Source organism: Thalassophryne amazonica, chromosome 19 (genome assembly GCF_902500255.1).
Source record: "Thalassophryne amazonica chromosome 19, fThaAma1.1, whole genome shotgun sequence".
Taxonomy (NCBI): Eukaryota; Metazoa; Chordata; class Actinopteri; order Batrachoidiformes; family Batrachoididae; genus Thalassophryne; species Thalassophryne amazonica.
In genome coordinates, this window is record NC_047121.1 from 32195910 (window position 1) to 32218764 (window position 22855).

A 22855-nucleotide genomic window follows, 5' to 3' on the forward strand; every position below is an offset into this window, starting at 1 on the left:
TTTTTTTTGCCTTCTTGCTCTCGGTCGGGACGGTTGCATTTTTCTTTCCTCCTCCCTCCCAACTTTCCTGCTACTGTAGCGTGTTTGTCTGTGAGGCTGCCAGCCCTGCTCCTCTGGAAAATGGCAAAATGGATCTGATTAAGTGGTCTCTGAACCAATTTGACACTATTTTTTCTACAAGACACTCGGGAGCAGAGGACCCAACCTGTCCTGCCGGGACACATGTGGCGGGTAACGTGATGGACAGCTGGCGAAGGTGGCAAGTCATGTGCCTGTACACGTTGTCTGTGGAGGACGTTGAAGATGTTTACTTATTTGAGCTGTGGTGACCGGGTTTCTGCTGTGTGGAGCGGCCATAGCACTGGTTTACCGGAAATTAAGAAGGTGGAGGCAGCATTAATTGGCCCATCCAGGCTGCCCCACATGATTGATTCGATTGGAAGGGCAGTGTCAGCTCAGTCGGCAGGTGTTAACCGCACCTTGGAATCCATCTCGGGGAGAATGGCTGCACTGGAAAAACCGCTTTGATCGTCAGTAATGACCACATCTCCTCTCCTCTATTCAGATGTATTTGGGAGCCACTCTGAAGTTTCAGACGGTGGAATCTTTCAGGCGTCTGTTAATCTGGATATCTATTTGGTTTCCAAACACCAGCTGCCCTTCAAGGCCGCTGGGATAAAATCCTCCCCCCAAGGAACACTCCTGATGCCTCGCTCCTCGTCTCCCCCGCCTCTTTGTCTTCTCTCTCCTCCCAGTCCGGAGATGTTGACTGTGGGACCTTGAGACTCTGGTGGACTGATTCAGGACTGGGATCCCCCCCCCCCCCAGGATGGACAGATAAGGCCTGTCGATGGGCTCCAAGGGCGGCCTTCCGGGCTGTCTGTCTGAACACTGGACACATTCAAGTCTCGGCTGTTGTCTGTTGTGATTTGTTTACTGTTTTCCTGTGCTATGGGTTTCTTTTCTCCAGTGCTGCTGCGTGAGTTCAACACAGCAGCAATGGAGGTTTTTCTTTTCCCAATTCTTTCCTTGTGTGTGCTTTTATGTGTTCATGTACCGGGCAGGCTTATGTGTGTTGTGTGTGTTATGTGTGTGTTGTTGTTTGTTTGTCTGGAGCTGGTCCCCGGGCGCCAAAAGGCAACCTCTGCTCCTAACTGGCAATTATGATGGGTAAAATGCAGTAAACACATTTCATTGTGCAGGGAACATGTTCCTATGTGCATATGACAATAAACTCCTTTTGAATGCTTGAATCCTTTGAATTTATGTTAGGTAAGGCAATTTTTAACTTAACCTAGCTAACACTTAGTTAGCTATAAAGTTATAAACTAGATAATGTTAGCATTCATCTGTAGTTACTTGACACAGTCTAATTCAGATCCTTTGAATGTAAGAAAGTAATGTGTGTGAAATTAGTGGTACAGCTTAGATAAAATTTCCATAACAACTGTGCACTTTAACATAAAAACAGAATTTAGTAAACATATAGCCAAAGATTTTCCAAATAAAACTGGATATTGGGCCATTATGAATTTTCTATATGCCATCAATGGCAGCCATTTGTGAAAATGAAAATTGAAAAATGCTCCAATCATATAAAATTTTTTTTTTAAAAAAATCACATTATTTGTCTGATCATAAAAATTCCAAAAAGGTGTAGTTTGGACTATCTATAACTGAATGCTATGGAGTTATGGGGTAAAAACAGCAAAAAGGATGACAAAGGTCAATTTCAGTTTGTACAAGGGTCAAAACTTTAAGTTGCTCCAACTTTGGTAAAAAGTGACGCAATTATTGGTTAACTACCCAACTTTTTTGGGGTCATATTAAAAAACAGAATTGACACATATGTGATACAAATTCTATTTCCCAAATGTTCTCAATAAACAAACAACAAATGTGGCATTTTCAAATGACAGTTTTAATTAATTTATTTAGTAGCATCACATTAAAAAAAAATTAAAGTGCTTTTGTGAAAAGCAAACAGATGATGTTTGATACACTTGCTGCTGTGTTGTACAGTAACATGATATACTACACAGTTCACTTACAGATTAGTACCTTAGAACTTTGAAGGAATTTTTACAAATTATTTGCAGGTTGATGATCAAGACTTTACATTACATTTAGATTTATAATCGGTTACTCTGCACGTCATGAACCTTGTAAACTTGTAAACAGAGTGGCAATGTTTTCACGATAGAACACTGATGTATGTATAGTCTATAACTTAGACAATAAAAAATTAGCTGAATTCTATGCATCTGAATTGTTGTTAGGTAAGAAAATGCATTATTGCATGCCTAAACATTCTGTTGCTACTGATAATAAACTATGTAAAAAGCTTTTCCAGCACCTACACTTTGTTCAAAAACACTAAAGGCCCAATTTAGCAAAGGTTTGTGTGTGTAAAAACATATGCAGCCACCATAGCTCCTGTAAGACAATGTGCATGCTAATTTACTAACAGCGCGCACTGAAGAGTGCATCTTAAATGCACAAAAATAATGTGTATTGTCCATTTAACATACTTGTCTTCATAAATTGGCACTCAAAAAGGTGAGGTTTGTACACGCAACACAATTAATCAAGGATAAAAACAATTTCAGGAGCTGAGATGCCATCTGTAATTTAGCATGTTTGAAATCTTTGTGTTAATTTACCTGGTGTTGCGTGATCAATGCAGACACTCGTAAATCTACACTCACAAAAATATTTACCCTAACTTTTAAGATTCATGTAATTTTATTACATAATTTTATTACACAATGCATAATAATTATGTTACCTATGCCATTTATCTTGTATAGGTAATATAATTATTATGCAATTCAGACAATATACTTTATGCATTTTAAATAAATACAGTCATTATTATTGATTTAGAGTAATTATATTTTATTAATACTAAATACATAAAGCTGAGGATTATGCATTTCAAATAAATAGGATTAATGAATATGCATCATGTAAGGTTTATTTGGTAGGTTTGTATTAAAATTATCTAAAAAAAAAAGTAAATGGGAATTAGTCATGTAATAAAATTACATAAATCTTAAAAGTCGGGGTAAATATTTCTGTAAGTGTAATTCAAACTCATTCCCTGTGAGCTGTTTGGTTATGCATTTCTTTATTTTCACTTACTAATCCTCTTTAACACAGCAAACAACACAATTAAACATGAATTTATAGTGGCCTATTTTTACAAAAATGAAACATCCACTTCCTAAATAAAATTAAATGTGACATTCATCATGTCTTTCTATGTAATAGAAATACAAATAAGTACAAATTCCTGTGCATGCCTGTCCAGAGCAGCCCCATGTACAACCACTCATGGGTACTGACAGCAGTCAGTGCCACAGTCTATGGTCAGGTCTGTGGACATATGAAACATACACAAAAGATTCTCATACTGTAGCACGACCTCTATGATAATGTGACAGTTGAGAGAATATTAACACTGGATTGAAATACATCCCATCATGGGAAGGCACATTTGAAGATCTTAACTTTAAATCGACAGTTTATGACGAGCGGTGCTGAATTTGGACTTGTGCCAAACAGTGTACAGTTCCCAAGAAACAGCAGACAAGTGACTTTCAATGCCCATTCAATTTTGATTTAGTAAATTTTTAATAAATTTACAGTTTGAGTTGAAATGTGTGTGCTAGTCTTAATGCACACATCTGTAAGTGAATTTCACTTTTTTTTATTACAGTCATTCAATATACAAAATCCTCATTTATATACTGCTGTCTGTGTCATGGGGCCGCACTATGGATGAGTGGTTAGCACTGATGCCTCACAGTGAGAAGCAGATTCAGATAATGGATGAATGGATGTTAATATCATGTGTCATGTGTGAAGTTATTTTTAGTAAATCATCCGTACAATGTTCACCAGCCCAGTGCATCTGGAATGCCCACGCAATTTAGCAGTCATTATAAGGGATTTAGAAGAGCAGGCCCTGAATGTACAATGAACTGCTCAACTTCTGGACTGGTCTCTGAGGGGATGTGGTCTCACAAGGTGTTCAGAGCGCATTCTGCAGTTTACGTACAGTCCACCAGTGTGCAGGACAGCGGCACATGCAGCTAGACCTGTAAAACAAGTGCATTACTTCCAAACATGGGTTCAACTGAGCCAGTTTAGGAGGTGCCCAGTCTGTGCCATGCTGTAACCACTTTCTCTGGGTGGGCCATCATGTCCTTCCACTGTGCCACAACTTCTGGGACGGTACTGTCCAAACCCAGCTGCACCTGCCAGAGTGATCCCAGAAAGCACAATTTCTTCAGCTTTTGCATTGAATCTCATAACATCTGAAAACTACTGTGCAGCCACAAGAATGAGCGGCATGACTTGACTTAACTGAAAGACAAATTCATAATCTGTGAGATGAAAAGGTTACACATAGTGCACAACACTTTGCCTTTCTGTCAGCATTTGTGTCTGTGTGCCATATCACAGTAACAACTGGTTGTACGGCCAATGTTTTGGTGTCAAACTACTTACAAAATACAACTTTCTATCAGGTCTAACGGAAATTGCAGCATTACCATGTTAATGGCCAAAAACAACAAAATGCGACACGTCTCACTGAGGTTTGTCCTTAAATTACTCAGAGATCCCAATATTCTATTTGATAAAACTGAAAATTTTTCTTGAAAATGATCCAAATATTTTGACTTTTAATCCTGATAAGATGACCTCTTGCTGTATTTAAGTAACTTCAGTAAAATTCTTATATTGTGAAGATAAGATTAACAGACAGTAAAGAGACCAGTTTAAACACCCATTTTAAATCTTATGGTCATGTAAGTAGCTGCTGTTGACTAAATTCTTTTGTTTGATTTTATTGTTTTTATCATATGTATGGTTATTACTTTTATTCATGTTTTATGGCTTTTAATTATTTTAGCTGTATTTTGTTTACAATTTTATGTGAATTATATCTTTCATAATGATTTTTATTCTTCTGTACGGCACTTTGGTCCACTTTGGTCATTTTAAAATGCTTAATAAATAAAGTTGGTTGGTTGATATATTTTTTATGGTAACACTTCTTACTTTCTCCCTAAAACAATTTATAATATATTGTTATGGTAACACTCCTTACTTTCTTTCTAAAACAAAGTTTGTGTAAAATAACTGACCTGTCCGAGATACTGCTTCCTCCGCACAGAACTACGGCTGTAGAGTTTGACTGACAGTGAGGGGTCATGGTCTAATGCGGGTGCGGGTAGGGGGAAATGAAAGGTCTCCGCCCACTGACACTGGCCGTCTGAGGCCTTCAGTGCATGAGTGTTCTTCTTCATCACCACCAGCCCTGACTGGTACAGCTCAGCCTTGACAAAAAATGCTTCAGACAAATCAGAGAAGCAGAAAGTTACTGATATGACCATTAATGTGTACTCTTTTTCCTCCTTCATTTTGATATTTTCAGTAGCTCTTACTGTGAGTGAGTGGTGAGGAGAATGCTGGGAGGTTTTGGGCTGCGAGCACCTGGAGCTGAATGCGTCCATTAACTGGCTGGAAGCAGATGGAAAGCTGTAGCTCCGAGTGGCACACCTGAAATTGGATTCCAGAAAAATGATGATGATGATGATGATAATAATAATAATGGTGTCTTTTTATACATTTACGTTTTACAATAATATAAAGATAGGTTATCTTATCATTCAAAACCAAAAGAAACAACAGAATTTACAAAGAAACTTTAAGACTAAGACTTTAAGAAAGTTCCTTAAGACTTTCAGCAAAGTTCAGCAGAGTCCAGCGGGATAAATAAAATCTAGCAATGCAGGTATGGACTGATAAAAAAAACCTAAAAGGATCTTTCGCCAGGCTGTGTCCAGTGCTCTACATCGAATGTCAGAGAAAAATTAAACATGTTTAATTTTTTGCATCCATTTCGTGGACCCCTTTGCGTCCCTCAGCGTATGGCCACATAGGGCTGCATAAGCTCGGCGTAGTCGGTATGCTGCATTATGCAACTCTACATTGGTCCGGTGTGAAAGGGCCTTTAGACATGCAGGAGCTACAACCCCAGTTCCAATGACGTTGGGACATTCTGTAAAATGCAAATAAACAGAATACAATGCTTTGCAAATCCTCTTCAACCTATATTCAATTGAATACACCACAAAGACAAGATATTTAATGTTCAAACTGACAAACTTTATTGTTTTTGTGCAAATATTTGCTCATTTTGAAATGGATGCCTGCAACACATTTCAAAAAAGCTGTGACAGTGGTATGTTTACCACTGTGTTACATCACCTTTCCTTCTAACAACACTCAGTAAGCGTTTGGGAACTGAGGACACTAATTGTTGAAGCTTTGTAGATGGAATTCTTTCCCATTCTTGCTTGATGTACGGCTTCAGTTGTACAACAGTCTCAGTTGTATTTTGAGCTTCATAATGCGCCACAAGTTTTCAATGGCCGACAGCTCTGGACTGTAGAAAGGCCAGTCTAGTACCCGCACTCTTTAACTATGAAGCCACACTGTTGTAACACGTGCAGAATGTGGCTTGGCATTGTCTTGCTGAAATAAGCAGGGACGTCCCTGAAAAAGATGTTGCTTGGATGGCAGCATATGTTGCTCCAAAACCTGGATGTACCTTTCAGCATTGATGGTGCCATCACAGATGTGTAAGTTGCCCATGCCATGGACACTAACACACTCCCATACCATCACAGATGCTGGCTTTTGAACTTTGCGCTGGTAACAATCTGGATGGTCTTTTTCCTCTTTTGTCCAGAGGACACAACGTCCATGATTTCCAAAAACAATTTGAAATGTGAAGTCATCAGACCACAGTACACTTTTCCACTTTGTGTCTATCCATTTCAAATGAGCTCAGGCCCAGAGAAGGCGGCGGCGTTTCTGGATGTTGTGGATGTATGGCTTTCACTTTGCATGGTAAAGATTTAACTTGCACTGGTAGATGTAGCGATGAACTGTGTTAACTGACAATGGTTTTCTGAAGTGTTCCTGAGTCCATGCGGTAAGATCCTTTACACAATGATGTCCGTTTTTAATGCAGTGCCGCCTGAGGGATCGAGGTCACAGGCATTCAATGTTGGTTTTCGGCCTTGTTGCTTACATGTAGAAAGTTCTCCAGATTCTCTGAATCTTCTGATTATATTATGGACTATAGATGATGGAATCCCTAAATTCCTTGCTATTTAATGTTGAGAAACATTGTTCTTAAACTGCTGGACTATTTTTTCATGCAGTTGTTCACAAAGTGGTGATCCTCGCCCCATCTTTGCTTGTGAATGGCTGAGCGTTTTGGGGATGTTCCTTTTATACATAATCATAACACTCACCTGTTTCCAAACAGGTGTTCTTTGAGCATTCATCAACTTTCCCAGTCTTTTGTTGCTCCGTCACAACTTTTATGAAATGTGTTGCAGGCATCCATTTCAAAGTGAGCAAATATTTGCAAAAAAAACAATAAAGAATATCAGTTTGAACATTAAATATCTTGTTTTTGTGGTGTATTCAATTGAATATAGGTTGAAGATGATTTGCAAATCATTGTATTCTGTTTTTATTTACATTTTACACAACGTCCCAACTTCATTGGAATTGGAGTTGTAGTACCGTGTTTCCTGTCATGTTATTATTTGCATTTTTTCTGGAAATAAACACTAAATGTGTTCATAATAATAAACATTTAGCATAGCTTGTTTATTATTATAATTATTATTTATTTTGATTCATCTGAACCACTTCATTGTTTTGAAATGCTTAAAAACTACTTGCAACAAATGCTACAGAAAAAAATTCAGTGTCCTGAAATTCTTAAACTATTTTAATAATGCAAATGTTTTAAACACTAAATGAAACAATTATGTTAGAAAATGATTAATTGATTCTAAAGGCTCAAAACATTATGATGGTGACATTTTGTGAAGAGCGGAGATTTGTTGGTTTTCAATCAATCAATTTTTTTTATATAGCGCCAAATCACAACAAACAGTTGCCCCAAGGCGCTTTATATTGTAAGGCAAGGCCATACAATAATTATGTAAAACCCCAACGGTCAAAACGACCCCCTGTGAGCAAGCACTTGGCTACAGTGGGAAGGAAAAACTCCCTTTTAACAGGAAGAAACCTCCAGCAGAACCAGGCTCAGGGAGGGGCAGTCTTCTGCTGGGACTGGTTGGGGCTGAGGGAGAGAACCAGGAAAAAGACATGCTGTGGAGGGGAGCAGAGATCGATCACTAATGATTAAATGCAGAGTGGTGCATACAGAGCAAAAAGAGAAAGAAACAGTGCATCATGGGAACCCCCCAGCAGTCTACGTCTATAGCAGCATAACTAAGGGATGGTTCAGGGTCACCCGATCCAGCCCTAACTATAAGCTTTAGCAAAAAGGAAAGTTTTAAGCCTAATCTTAAAAGTAGAGAGGGTGTCCGTCTCCCTGATCTGAATTGGGAGCTGGTTCCACAGGAGAGGAGCCTAAAAGCTGAAGGCTCTGCCTCCCATTCTACTCTTACAAACCCTAGGAACTACAAGTAAGCCTGCAGTCTGAGAGCGAAGCGCTCTATTGGGGTGTATGGTACTACGAGGTCCCTAAGATAAGATGGGACCTGATTATTCAAAACCTTATAAGTAAGAAGAATAATTTTAAATTCTATTCTAGAATTAACAGGAAGCCAATGAAGAGAGGCCAATATGGGCGAGATATGCTCTCTCCTTCTAGTCCCCGTTAGTACTCTAGCTACAGCATTTTGAATTAACTGAAGGCTTTTTAGGGAACTTTTAGGACAACCTGATAATAATGAATTACAATAGTCCAGCCTAGAGGAAATAAATGCATGAATTAGTTTTTCAGCATCACTCTGAGACAAGACCTTTCTGATTTTAGAGATATTGCGTAAATGCAAAAAAGCAGTCCTACATATTTGTTTAATATGCACTTTGAATGACATATCCTGATCAAAAATGACTCCAAGATTTCTCACAGTATTACTAGAGGTCAGGGTAATGCCATCCAGAGTAAGGATCTGGTTAGACACCATGTTTCTAAGATTTGTGGGGCCAAGTACAATAACTTCAGTTTTATCTGAGTTTAAAAGCAGGAAATTAGAGGTCATCCATGTCTTTATGTCTGTAAGACAATCCTGCAGTTTAGCTAATTGGTGTGTGTCCTCTGGCTTCATGGATAGATAAAGCTGGGTATCATCTGCGTAACAATGAAAATTTAAGCAATGCTTTCTAATAATACTGCCTAAGGGAAACATGTATAAAGTGAATAAAATTGGTCCTAGCACAGAACCTTGTGGAACTCCATAATTAACCTTAGTCTGTGAAGAAGATTCCCCATTTACATGAACAAATTGTAATCTATTAGACAAATATGATATATGATTAATACCTATGGCATCTAATCTCTGTAATAAAATTTTATGGTCAACAGTATCAAAAGCAGCACTGAGGTCTAACAGAACAAGCACAGAGATGAGTCCACTGTCCGAGGCCATAAGAAGATCATTTGTAACCTTCACTAATGCTGTTTCTGTACTATGATGAATTCTAAAACCTGACTGAAACTCTTCAAATAGACCATTCCTCTGCAGATGATCAGTTAGCTGTTTTACAACTACCCTTTCAAGAATTGTTTAGAAAACAATTCACTGTTTTTAAAATACTCAAAAATCTCAGCAAAACAATTGCTTTCAGAAATGATTCTCCTGTAAGAAGCACTCAAAACAGTAACAGTACAACAACTGCTGTAGAAAATTATTCACTTTTTCCAAAACACCAGAAACAGTGAGTGAATTTATTGCTTCAAAATTGTCAGTAAAATGTTTCTGTTTTAAAATGCTTAAAACACAAAATGAAACATTTTCTGTGGAAATTATTTAGCATTTCAAAATGTTCAAAACACAAAATAAAACAATTGCTCAGTGTTAAAAACACCAGGATGGTGACATTTATTGAAGAATGGAGATTTCTTGGTTCAGAAAATGATTTTGTCTTAAAACTTTCAAAAAACTAAATTAAGCAATTGCTTCAGAAAGTAATTTATTGTTTTGAAACACATGAGAAATTAAATGAAAGGAAACAGTAGGAAACAAGTGTCCATTTAAAAGTCAAAACATTCAATTAGGCAACTGCTTCAGTAAGAGTCACTGCTTCAATACAGTTAAAAACTAAATTAACCTATTATTCTCAAACAGCATTCAGGGCCCAGTGGTGGGCACAGTTCCTCTAATCTGCTAACTGCTAATTAGCAAAGCTAACTTTTTTGTTATCTGATTAGCTATTCAGCTAACTGTGAAAACCATCAGCGGATCAATTAATGTCTGCTAAATTTAGTTCCGATAACTTTTGGACCACTAACATAATTTTGCGGGCATAGTGTAAGTAAAGCTTAAAAGTTAAAAACGTTTGTAAAGTCTGAAATCATGGATTTTAGTGCCTGCCTTTTCCAGGTTTTGTAGCAGATAGACAGCTATGAGTGGTAGAGCTCAATCCTCTGCAGGCAGAGAGCTGACTACCAGAGAGAAAGGAAGAGGGAGAAAAAAATATAATTTTTTTCACACCATACAGACTTGCAGGCGTATCACAGGAGTAATGCACAGGCAGACAGTTTTGACTTATGGTTAAAATTTTAAACAAACAAATTCCGTTATTGAAATTAACGCTACCTCTGTTGTTTTACAAAGTGAAAATATCAGCTATATGTTTTAGTTTTGAAGTAATAGTAGCACTAATTTTGAAGGTTTTAGTGTTTACAGACACACATGCAACAATGCATTATGGGAAAATTAGTTTCCTGTCATCAGTGGTTGGTTGGTATAACACACAAGTTACTGTAACGTGTGTGTTGGTTTTTTCATAAATCTGTATTTGTAAATATGTCATTTTTTATTTGTAAAAAAAAGGCCATTTGAAAACTGAAAATTCTGTTTGTTAAGTGATTCCGCATTTTTAGCGAATTTGTGGCAACTGCTATTCACATTGCCATGAACACTGCCATCTACTGGATGGCAATTGTCCTGTATGGGACAATTTATGGGAGGTGGACGCTCTAAGTAGAAGGCTACACCCCGGGGTCCTGGCCCTGTGGTCAGAGTCCTTTTAGCTGTTCGGGAGTGAGGTTTACTGACTAATATTGTGCAGCGACTCCTTACTGACCTCCATCACATAAAGGAAGTGCAAAACATATACAGTGATTTGAAAATGTTCATGTAGCCATCTCCTGACTTGTATGAAACTGTCTCCATCCCAACCTTTTCTGGAATGTGTTGCAGGAATGGTGGTATAGATAAGTTAAACAAAACATGAAATATCTTGGGTTCATAGCATCTGGAGTGAAACAGAAGATTATATTTCAGTATTCAGAGCTCCTCATTAATCCTAAAAGTTTAGATGTGAGACTTTCATAGGGCACGCTAAAGCAGTGGTCCCCACCTTTTTTCCTTGTTGACCCCCTATTTGTATCTAAGAAAGACTGAACTCCCTCAACACACACACACACACACACACACACACACACACACACACACACACACACACACACACACACACACACACACAGCAAGATATTAAAATGATTCAGTCCCATTTGTTTTGTTAGTTTTTGATAAATTTAACAATCACAGATTTCTGACATCCGTCAATCCAGATCCGGATCAAATTCAGTGAAGTCTTCCATGCCCTAATATCTGTCAATCCTTCAAAGCGTATTTAAAGAGAAATCTTGATCCAGAATCCAGTTACGGCTCCAGATCACTTCCAAAATTTAATGGAATCTTCTATGGCAATAATAATTATCCATGGTGAAATTTTGCTGAGAATCTGTGAAGCAGTTTTGACGTAATCCTTCAAAGCCTATATAAAGTGAAACTTGATCCAGAATCCAGATCCGGATCCAGATCACCTCCAAAATTTAATGGGTTCTCCAGAGCCTAATATGTATTTGTGGTGAAAATTTCGTCAAAAGCTGTGAAGTAGTTTTGACCTAATCCTGCTATCAGACTAACAGACAGACAGACAAATAAATGCAATGATTTTATTACGTCCTTGGCAGACGCAATTATAGATTTCCCCTTTTTTCTCTTTGGTTCATCCAAAGAAAACAATAATCTTTTAATCATGTACTATTGATTATCCATTAAGTGAGTAACTATAATTTTATGTGAGAAGACAAACCCTCGTGACCCTCCAGGTGGGGTGTTGGAGTCCCTGTTGGGAACCATGGTGCTAAAAGAAGCCCACAGCACACACAACCTGACACACTGTCCTGACAAACTTAACTGCTTTAACCTTTTCCATGCTGTTTTGACCTTTTGTTCTTCTTTACAAAATCCCGTTGATATTACTTCTGTGTTTGATTTTTCAGATGATTAAATTCTCCACTGCGCGACAATGATTTGAACAATTTGAGTCTTTTGTGTTCAGCAGATTGGAAAAAATAACTGCCTGAATGAAATTGTCCTTCTGAAAACCTTCGATGATTCACTGTCTGTTTCCTTCCATATTTTACTGTCTCTCAGACGTGCATCCATTTATTTCCACCCACATTTATTAAAAAAAAAAAAAAACACTCGTGTTGAAATGATTTGAGGTTTGGCCCATTTTCCATGCCTGACATTTCGCAGCCGGCTCTCTTTTTGATGCTGAAAGCTTGTTTGCCTTTTTTTTTTTATTATTTGAAATGAATTTCCTCTCACTTTGACCATTAAGCAACAGAGTAACTCCGGCCAAGAAGACCGTGCATGCTGGTGGGCTACAGCCCATCACAACAACACTTTACTGAGGTGCAGAAAGCTCTTTCTTATTCACTCTGCACATACAAAATGGAATAAAACAGAGCAGCCAACAGAACAACTAGTGAAGAATAAATTGAAAAACTTTGATTTCAATGTTGCACCAAAATGAAGTCAATCCAGTGATACTCAGCAAAAGCAAAAGATTGTTGTTTAATTCTCTGGTTTAGTTTTTAGTTTACTTATATATATATACGAGGTCTGAGACTGGCGCTTTGTTTGATCAAAATTTTTTCTAAACCTATGAGACACATCGAAGTGGACATGGTTCGAAAAATTAAGCTGGTTTTCAGTGAAACTTTTAACGGCTGATGAGAGATTTTGAGGTGATACTGTTTTTTTAAGGACTTCCCACGGTGCGAGACGTCGCTCAGCGCTCTCAGCCGCCGTCGTCAGCCTGTTTCAAGCTGAAAACCTCCACATTTCAGGCTCTAATGATCCAGGACGTCGTGGGAGAACAGAGAAGTTTCAGAAGAAGTCGGTTTCAGCATTTTATCCGGATATTCCACTTTTAAAAAAGATTTTTTTTAATGAAAGACGTGCGGACGGGTCCGCGCGTCGGCTCGCACCCGCCGCGACGCTCCGCCACAGGAAAAACACCTCCGTTGGAAGCCTTAAGGACAAGTTGGAACATGTCCAGCTGTTAAACAATTTCTCATATACTCACTCCACTGAAAGCCATCAAAAGCCGCCTGGATTTTACAAATGGTTATCAACACGGAGGTGTTTTTCCTGTGCCGCCGCACCGCGCCGGCTGCGTCCCGACGCGCGGATCCGTCCGCACGTCTTTCATTAAAAAAATCTCCTTTAACAGTGGAATATCCGGATAAAATGCTGAAACAGACTTCTTCTGAAACTTCTCTGTTCTCTCACGACGTCCTGGATCAATAGAGCCTGAAATGTGGAGGTTTTCAGCTTGAAACAGGCTGATGACGCCGCCTGAGAGCGCTGAGCGACGTCTCGCACCGCGGGAAGTCCTTAAAGCGACAGTATCACCTCAAAATCGCTCATCAGCCGTTAAAATTTTCACTGAAAACCATATTAATTTTTCTAACCATGTCCACTTCGACGTGTCTCACAGGTTTAGAAAAAAATTTGTTTAAACAAAGCGCCAGTCTCTCAGCAACTTCTCAGACAAAGGAATTCCGACGAGGGGCTGGACGACTCCTCCCACAAGGAGTGCTCACAGGCAAATGACATCACCGACAGGCGTGGAAAAACTCACGCATGCACACGAGGGTTCAAGCATGTCTGACGTAAAAACATATGAATGAAATCCATATAGTTTTTGAAAAAAATAAAAAGGACCTATACTTTATGGACAGCCCTCGTATATACGTATGTATTGCTATAACACTGTCTATGATACTTCTAAATTTTAGGCACAAACATGAAGATGACAATTTATTCCATATAAACAAAATAAATTGAAACTGAAATTGAGATGACTAGTATGGGGTTTTAGATTAAGGTCAAGAGCAAACTCAAGATAGGAAATGTTAGCAGTGACATTATGTCAAATTTCAAAATTCATAATCACTAAATGATAAGGAGCCTGTAGCAATTATCATAATTGTGCATTTTATCTAATATATAAGGCTGCGTGTGTGTGCTATGCACAGCCACACCAGTTAGCAAATCAGCATGCAGGTGTATACGCACAGCCACAGTAACTAAGCAATCCACACCAAATTTGCTATGGTGACTGGGGGCAGCAAGGGGGAGGTCAGTGGGGCCCTTAGGTTTAAAGCGTATGTGCGCGGACACACACATACACACACATACAGACACACACACACACACACTCTCACGGTCAGCCTTATATATTAACTCACGATGTGCTCACTGGAGCCCTTATTTTCGCAGTTCACGTGGTACTCAGGTCAGGTAGCAAGCATCACACTTTACTTACTACATAGTAGCAGCTGAATAGGGTGCACTTTAATTACTATCCGAACGGGCCAGCATGCGCCGCGTGCAAGTTAAGGTGGGTGTTTTTCCAATTAAAATGTACCTGCTGTGTACGGCATACCAGAGCATTGCCGTGATATGACTTAAAGTGAATGATGACTTTTTATTATCATTCACTTAAGTCTCATGAATGTCACAAATTGCTCTATGAAAATTAATGACAACATACACACAATGCAATGCAACTTACTACGCCTTAACTAAAGTGACATGAAATATACAATGATGTGGCTAAAATTCTTCTCTATTACCTGTGCATAGAATGAGTAACTCAGCTAGTACATAATAAATTAAGTGTCTTGTCACAAGGGGCAGCATTATTATTATTATTTTTTTTTTTTTAGGTTTACCTTGTGAGCTGAGAAGCACCTACTTGTTATTAGGTAGCCCAGCAGATAAACTCATTTAAGAAGGCTCAACCATAGGTAAATAGTATCACCTCTGCAGAGGTGCAACAAAATGCATGCATTTGTTTGTCTATCTTTCAGAAGGATGTTATATCTAATTTCAAAATTTGCAATCACTGAATCATAATGAGTCTACATCAGTTATTCTAATAGTACATTTTATACATATTAACTGAAGTACAGATGATGTTAGCCAGTCTTGCCAGAAGAGGCAGCATGGTGTTGCTTTTTGTTTTGTTTTGTTTTTTGTTTTTTTTAGGTTCACTTTGTGAGCTGAGAAGCTGCTGCCTGTATATTAAAGTAGCCCAACAGATAAACACACTGGTTTAAGAAGGCTCAACCATAAATAAATATCGTTATTTCTAGAGTGCCTTAAATGAGAAAGTGGCGACATGATGAGTTTAAAAAAAAAAAAAAGAACAGTCATGTGAGTCATGGTGCCATCTTGGGTTCAAAACAGCATTGGCTGTTAATCTGTCTGCATGGAAATCCAGCTATTTTATTTATTTATTTGCTGAAAATGTCAGGTTGTTGTGCATTTGGAGGCACAAATAGACACAAGGGCTTCAAGATGTACAGATTCCCTTCAGATCCGAACAGAAGAAACATTTGGGAAAATAAAAGCCGTGTGGGATGGAAGCTGATTTCATCGTCAAAGCTATGCAAGGTAAATTTATTGTTCAGTCCCATGTACAGTGAAACTCACCTAAACCGTCATCGTATAAACCAGATATTCACAGTCACCAAACAAAAAAAGTCCCAATGTTTCTGTATTGTTTTCCATGTAATAAACAGCGTATATAACGGATTTTGTACAAAGGATTGTTCGCTCACATCAGATAAAATGTCCTGTCCGATTGTAATGTACGTATTTCCACTAAAACCCTCGCATGTGGGACCGGAGTCATTTCTGTGATTAAAAGCCCGACTGTTTTTTTTTTTCACATCGTGCTCAGACTCGGGCCTGACGTGCACCTGTTAAATCAGACACAGCAAAAGGCTGTGATTTGACACTTTGCAGCTTCCATTGCTTCATATTTTAACCGTTTTTACAGTGCGCACGCTGATTACAAACTGATCAGAAAAGTCTGCACATTTACAACATGAAGTCAGAAAAAGATTTTACAGTTTACCTTTGATTTGGAGGTGATGATTGTAGAAAGAAAAGCTTGTTGAGGGTCAAATTTGTCCAGAATAAAGCATAATCCAGAGACAGAAAACTCTGAAACTGTCACGCACGTCATTGCATGACACAGAGTTACAGAGCTGCAGAAGCATAAATCATCATAAATTGTAAATTTATGAAAATTGGATAGCTTAACGATTTTTATATTTACTCTGATAGCACCTGTACCTGGATGTGTTGCTGTGTGGGTAATGATAAAAAAAAAAAAAAACATAGGTTCATTCAGTAGTTCAGCGCAGTTGGAACCAAAATGGCGCCATGTTCTGAGTTGACGCCACTCTGTCAAGGCACTCTAGTTATTTCTGCAGAGGTCCAACAAAATGTGGGTATTTGTTTATCTGTCTTTTAGAAGGATTACTTAAAGGCTGTAGCTATGATGATTGTCCCGTCACTGTAGACAAGAGGCTACAGTGACGGGACACATGCCATTGTTGCTTAAGTGTGCTATTCAGCAGTTATTATAAATTTTAACCCTAATCCTGGGATAAAACAAGTGACCAATTAGACATGCTCAGTTTCAGGAAAAAATGACCTTTGTCATGAATACATAGAAAGTGACACTTCCCCAAGTGTTTTCATCCATTCAACACAAGACTCATAAATTCTGACGTTGATCAGGACACAAATCTGGATTAGACACGCACACCTTTAAATATTTGGACAGTGATGTATTTTTTGTAATTTTGTCACAATGGACTTGAAATGAACAGATTGAATCTATACTCGAGCCTTTACTCTGCCTTTTGACACAATGCAGCTGAAATCCCCCCCCCCCCCGAGGCACCAAAGATCACATGGGGTGCTCCAAGTTTTGTCATCTCTGAGGTTATTGATTTTAAAAGTTCACCTATTAAATAAAGTAATAATAAGTCACTTAACTGACAATCAAAATAAATAAAAAATATAATTTTGTTTGGTTGAACCAAAGAGAAAGGGGGGGGGGGGGGTCTATCACTTAAAAACAACAAAAAAGAGGAATGAATAATTTTATTCATGGCGGGTTGGGGGGGCTGTCTTAGGTTAAAGCGATGCTGTCAGTCATACTTGTGCCAGAAACTCAATAATAGACATTTTGTTTTTTTGTGAGATCTGATGGAGTTGAAGATATATTATAGAGATGAAGTTAATGTGGTATCTAGATATAAACATGCAATAATGACGTTAAAGAAAATACAAAATTCAAGAGCTGTTTGGACTTGGTAGAGGTATAGATCTATTATAGGACCATTTGTGTTCAGGTAAATTACTAACTAAATTAGATAGTAAATGGAGTTCTTCACATGTACTGACCGAGGATTTGGACGGAGGGCAAAGATTGAGCCAGTGCTCGGCCTCCTGAGTTCCGAGTTCTCTCAGGGAGAGGATGCACTCCGCCACAGTGCGTTTCCTGGGAGCGTGTGTCTGCAGCCGCAACAACAGTGAGCTGCAGCGTAACTGCTGGAGGCGTAGAGCAAACACAAAGGTCTCCATGAAGGCCACGTCCTGAAGAACAAACGCAACGCAAAGATCAACAGATCAGACACAATGAGGCAAATTGAGCACAATAGTGACTGGAATAATACAGTTTAAAAAGCTACTCTTCCAAAGGAAAGGTTCAGTAGCTTCAACAAATGAAACACCTGAGACATAAAGGATTTTTATTCTTAAATACGAGGTCTATTAGAAAAGTATCCGACCTTATTTTTTTCAAAAACCATATGAATTTGAATCACGTGTTATTACATCAGACAAGCTTGAACCCTCGTGCGCATGCGTGAGTTTTTCCACGCCTGTCGGTTGCGTCATTCGCCTGTGAGCAAGCTTTGAGTGAGGAGTGGTCCAGCCCCCTCGTCGGATTTTCATTGTCAGAAAATGGCGGAATGATTTGGGCTTTTTTTCCATCAGAATTTTTTCAGAACCTGTTAGAGACTGGCAGCTGGAAACCATTAGAAAAATTTATCTGGCTTTTGGTGAAAATGTTACGGGCTTGGTAGAGAATAAGGAGTGTTACTGTCGCTTTAAGGACGGCCCCCAGCGGCTGTGGGGTGCACCGCGCTCCGAAGCCGCCATCGACAGGCTGAACGACCATTTCATTTCTAAACGGATGGCTGTCTGGATCCATGACCATCGTGTGCCATTTCTCTGGTGATTATCTGAGAAATTGTGGATGTGCTTGGACATGCCAGAACATGTCCCGTGAGGCTTCATCACGGCGTTGCTGTTCGCCATGCGGCACCGCCACGATGCGCGGAATTCCTCCGCACGTCTGTCTCAATGTGCCGAAAAAGCGCTGATGTCCACATCAATTCACAATTCCTGTGCTAGTCAGACGACGTCCCGGATAAAACACAGCGTCCAGTTTGGAAATGAACGGCACATTCCACTGTTACAGGAGTTTTTGTCATGGAAAGAGGAGCGGAGGCTTCGCGCGGTGCCGCATGGCGCGCAGCAATGCCGTGATGAAGCCTCAAGGGACATGTTCTGGCATGTCCAGGCATATCCACAATTTCTCGGATAATCACTTGATGGAAAAACCACCAACAGCTGTCTGAACGCCATCTCAAAGCCGTCCTGCGAGACCAAAACGGAGGTGGTTTTGTCTCGCTCCAGTAGCGAATCCATTGTGACGCGCGAAGCCTCCGCTCGGCTTTCCATGACAAAATCTCTTGTTAAAAGTGAAATCTGCCGGAAAATGGTTGATGTCCAGCTCTTGTGATAACCAGAGAAATGGCACACGATGGTCATGGATCCAGACAGCCATCCGTTTAGAAATGAAATGGTCGTTCAGCCTGTCGATGGCGGCTTCGGAGCGCGGCGCGCCCCACAGCCGCTGGGGGCCGTCCTTAAAGCGACAGTAACACTCCTTATTCTCTACCAAGCCCGTAACATTTTCACCGAAAGCCAGATAAATTTTTCAAATGGTTTCCAGCTGCCATTCTCTAACAGTTTCTGAAAAAATTCTGATGGAAAAAAAATCCCAAATCATTCCGCCCTTTCCTGGCAATGAAAATCCGACGAGGGGGCTGGACCACTCCTCACTCAAAGCCTGCTCACAGGCGAATGATGCAACCGACAGGCGTGGAAAAACTCACACATGCGCACAAGGGTTCAAGCTTGTCTGACGCAATCACACGTGCTTCAAATCCATATGGGTTTTTAAAAAAATAATAAGGTCGGATACTTTTCTAATAGACCTCGTATCAGCCTTCAGATAACTTTTTTGAACGTGCACGCCTTTTAAATGTTTGAAACACATTTTGTGAAACAGTCTGACACACTGGGGTTATTACCTGACTGTAGTCCTTGACTGAGGTCTTGAACTGTATTGGTTTGGGCATGGTGATTATCCCCTTACATCTAATCTTTTGTTGTTCCACACAGTCACCAGGAATACTGAGGTCTGAGCACTGGTAAGGAAAAAGTGTCCTAATTAAAACCAACAATGATGACGTAAAGTAAGTAAGTAAGTCCCTTTAGTGGCACAACTTAGCTAAAATTTCCATAATTGTTCATTTTGTGATTAAACCACCAAATTTGGCACACATATTCTAAATCAACTAATGCTTATCATCAGGTGTAGAGGTATCCTGGAGCTGACCTCTCATGACCTACAGGGGTCAGTGAAGAATTACACAGGGGTCAAAATTTAAAAATGTTCCAATCATATTGAAGTTATACCATATTATTTGTCTGATCATAAAGATTCCAAAAAGGTATAGTTTAGACTATCCTTGTTCAAATGTTGTGGAGTTATAGGGTAAAAACAGCAAAAATGATGACAAAGGTCAATTGCAGTTTGTACAGGGGTCAAAAGATAAAGTTGTTCCAATTTTGGTAAAAAGTGATGGACATTTTTGGTTGAGTTAATAGGGTTATAAAAAGGAATAGTTTGCACCATCTGTCATGCTTAGTTTTCATATTACCGGATAACATATGTCACATGTCATAGCATCCAATTGACATCAACCATGTTTGACCATTCAAGCAAGCATTCAACACAGACAAAACTATTCCATTTATTAATCCTGTCCGCTCAACCAATAATTTGCATCACTTTATTCTGCATAACATTGCACACTAAAACTGAAATATGCTTGTAATTTTGCCTTTGTAAGCAATTTTTAGCTCCTCCAGACAGTGTGCAACATATGATGGTGTTTTAGGGCCACACTGACTTTTTTAGACTTCGAGAATAAAGTCATAATATTATGAGAATAAAGTTGTAATATTCTGAGAAAAAAAAACTCATAATATTACGAGAATAAAGTCAATATTATGAGAATAAACTTGTAATTTTACAAGAATAAAGACAATTTTATGTGAGAAAAATTATGCATCTCAAGCGCTTTGCAAAGTTGCACTTCAGTATATATTTTACAAATAGGAAATACTTCATCTTTTGGCCCATTTTCTTGCATATTCTTTTCAAAGTTCTGATACTAACGATAATGTGGAGGAGGAACCACACAGATGTCGCTTGCAGTTCGGGCTCATGAAATCCACTCTTTCGTGGAGCAGGAGGTGGCTGGAACTGGCAGTCTGCAGGGTTATCACTTCATGTATAAATACAACTTTATTCTCGAAATATTATGACTTTATTCTCATAATATTACAACTTTGTTTTCGTAATATTACAATTTTTTTCTCATAAAATTTCTACTGTATTCTTGTAATATTATGACTTTATTCTCGTAATATTACAAGTTTTTTCTCATAAAATTAGAAACTTTATTCTCGTAATATTATGACTATTCTTGTAATATGTTTTTCCTCATAAAATTATGACTTTATTCTTGTAATATTACAAGTTTTTTTTCTCATAAAATTAGAAATTTTATTCTCGTAAAATTCTGACTTTCTTCTTGTAATATGGTGACTTTATTCTCGTAATATTACAAGTTTTTTCTCATAAAATTCTGACTTTCTTCTTGTAATATGGTGACTTTATTCTCGTAATATTACAAGTTTTTTCTCATAAAATTCTGACTTTCTTCTTGTAATATGGTGACTTTATTCTCGTAATATTACAAGTTTTTTCTCATAAAATTCTGACTTTCTTCTTGTAATATGGTGACTTTATTCTCGTAATATTACAAGTTTTTCTCATAAAATTAGAAACTTTATTCTCGTAATATTATGACTTTATTCTCGTAATATTACGAGTGTTTTTCTCATAAAATTATGACTTTAATTTCAAAGTATTAAAAAAACTCAATGTGGCCCTAAAATGCCGTTGTAGCAACACCCTCATCCTACATTATGTAAATATAAAATTGATATGGAAGAAGATATAAAAATACTTTTAAAGGATTTACAACTGAACCCAAATCCAATCAGATGAAGAAGAAATGTCCTACTTTCGGTATCTGCCCCCCTGCCTCACAGATCCTGTGATCACCACTGCAGAAAAAGCCCTCACATCAGGTGGGTTCCTTAAAAGCACTCTGGTTAATGAAGCAGTGAGATGAGTGAACAGAAAACTGGTTTCAGTCTCACAGAGGATCCTTTGATAAACGCAGCAAAAGAGCACAATGGAGCTTTTTGTCCCTCTTCACATCCTGTAACCTCACCTGGACCAGGGTGATCCACACCTGCTCCACAGCCTCCTCGTAGTTCAGTCGAACGCACATTTTCCCCAGCTCGCGCTCGTCTCCAGCCAGCGGGATGGAGTCTGTGCCGTTTACACAGAAGTAGACAGAAGACATTTCTCATCATCGTGTTACACTGTAAACGCTGTTCTCAGCATTCAGACTGATACAGAAGGTCACGTATGCATTTGAAACCTGAGCTTTGCTTTAATGGATTTCATTGTTTTTTTGATTCGGATGGATCATCCCTGAGATACATTTTTAAGCCAAAAAGAAACAGATGCTTCAAGTCAATCTTTTGCTTTCTATCTTTGACCATCGTTGCAGATAAAAACAGCTGGTTTGTGCTCGCCGCTGCTGCTGCAAACGGAAACTATGACTGTTTAAACATATTTAAGACAAGAAGAGCTGCGTTTGTGCTTTACGTTTCAATAACAATAGGCGGATTTGTGCACTAAGCTAGTGGCTCCAGCACCTGGGTCATGTGACTGCATAGGAGAAATTCCATTTGCACCGTCATTAATTGTAGGGCTTAAAGACTGTTTAACATGATGCTCCACCCATATGCAAGAATAAAAAAGTTAACAGAAAATGATTTTGTGCTATGTGACAATATGACTGGACTGGTATACATCTCATTACTAATAATGACTAATTAAGAAATTAAAAATTCAATTCAATTTCAATTTATTTAGTTTATATAGCCCCAAATCACAATAAAGCTGCCTCGAGGCACTTCACACAAGTAAGGTCTAACCTTACCAACCCCTAGAGCAAGCACACAGGTGACAGTGGTAAGAAAAAACTCCCTCTGATGATGTTGAGGAAGAAACCTCAAGCAGACCAGACTTAAAGGGGTGACCCACTGCTTAGGCCATTCTACCAAAAAGGTTTACAATACAGAACACAACACAACAACAATTGATGAGA

At 38.7% G+C, this 22855-nt stretch overlaps 1 protein-coding gene across 2 annotated transcripts in view; it reads right to left on the reverse strand.

Annotated features, from left to right (window-relative positions):
• Positions 1–3941: 3941 nt before the first annotated feature.
• LOC117500587 (tandem C2 domains nuclear protein) overlaps positions 3942–22855 on the reverse strand; it is a 43907-nt gene continuing 24993 nt past the window's right edge. For both annotated transcript variants that reach the window (XM_034159316.1, XM_034159317.1), the window contains 6 exons: positions 21908–22008; positions 19628–19744; positions 17649–17840; positions 5457–5571; positions 5157–5362; positions 3942–4262 (listed from right to left, as the gene is read on the reverse strand). In XM_034159316.1, the coding sequence (XP_034015207.1) occupies positions 4152–4262; positions 5157–5362; positions 5457–5571; positions 17649–17840; positions 19628–19744; positions 21908–22008 (842 nt within the window). In that variant the 3' untranslated portion in view covers positions 3942–4151. The remainder of the gene's footprint in view (positions 4263–5156; positions 5363–5456; positions 5572–17648; positions 17841–19627; positions 19745–21907; positions 22009–22855) is intronic.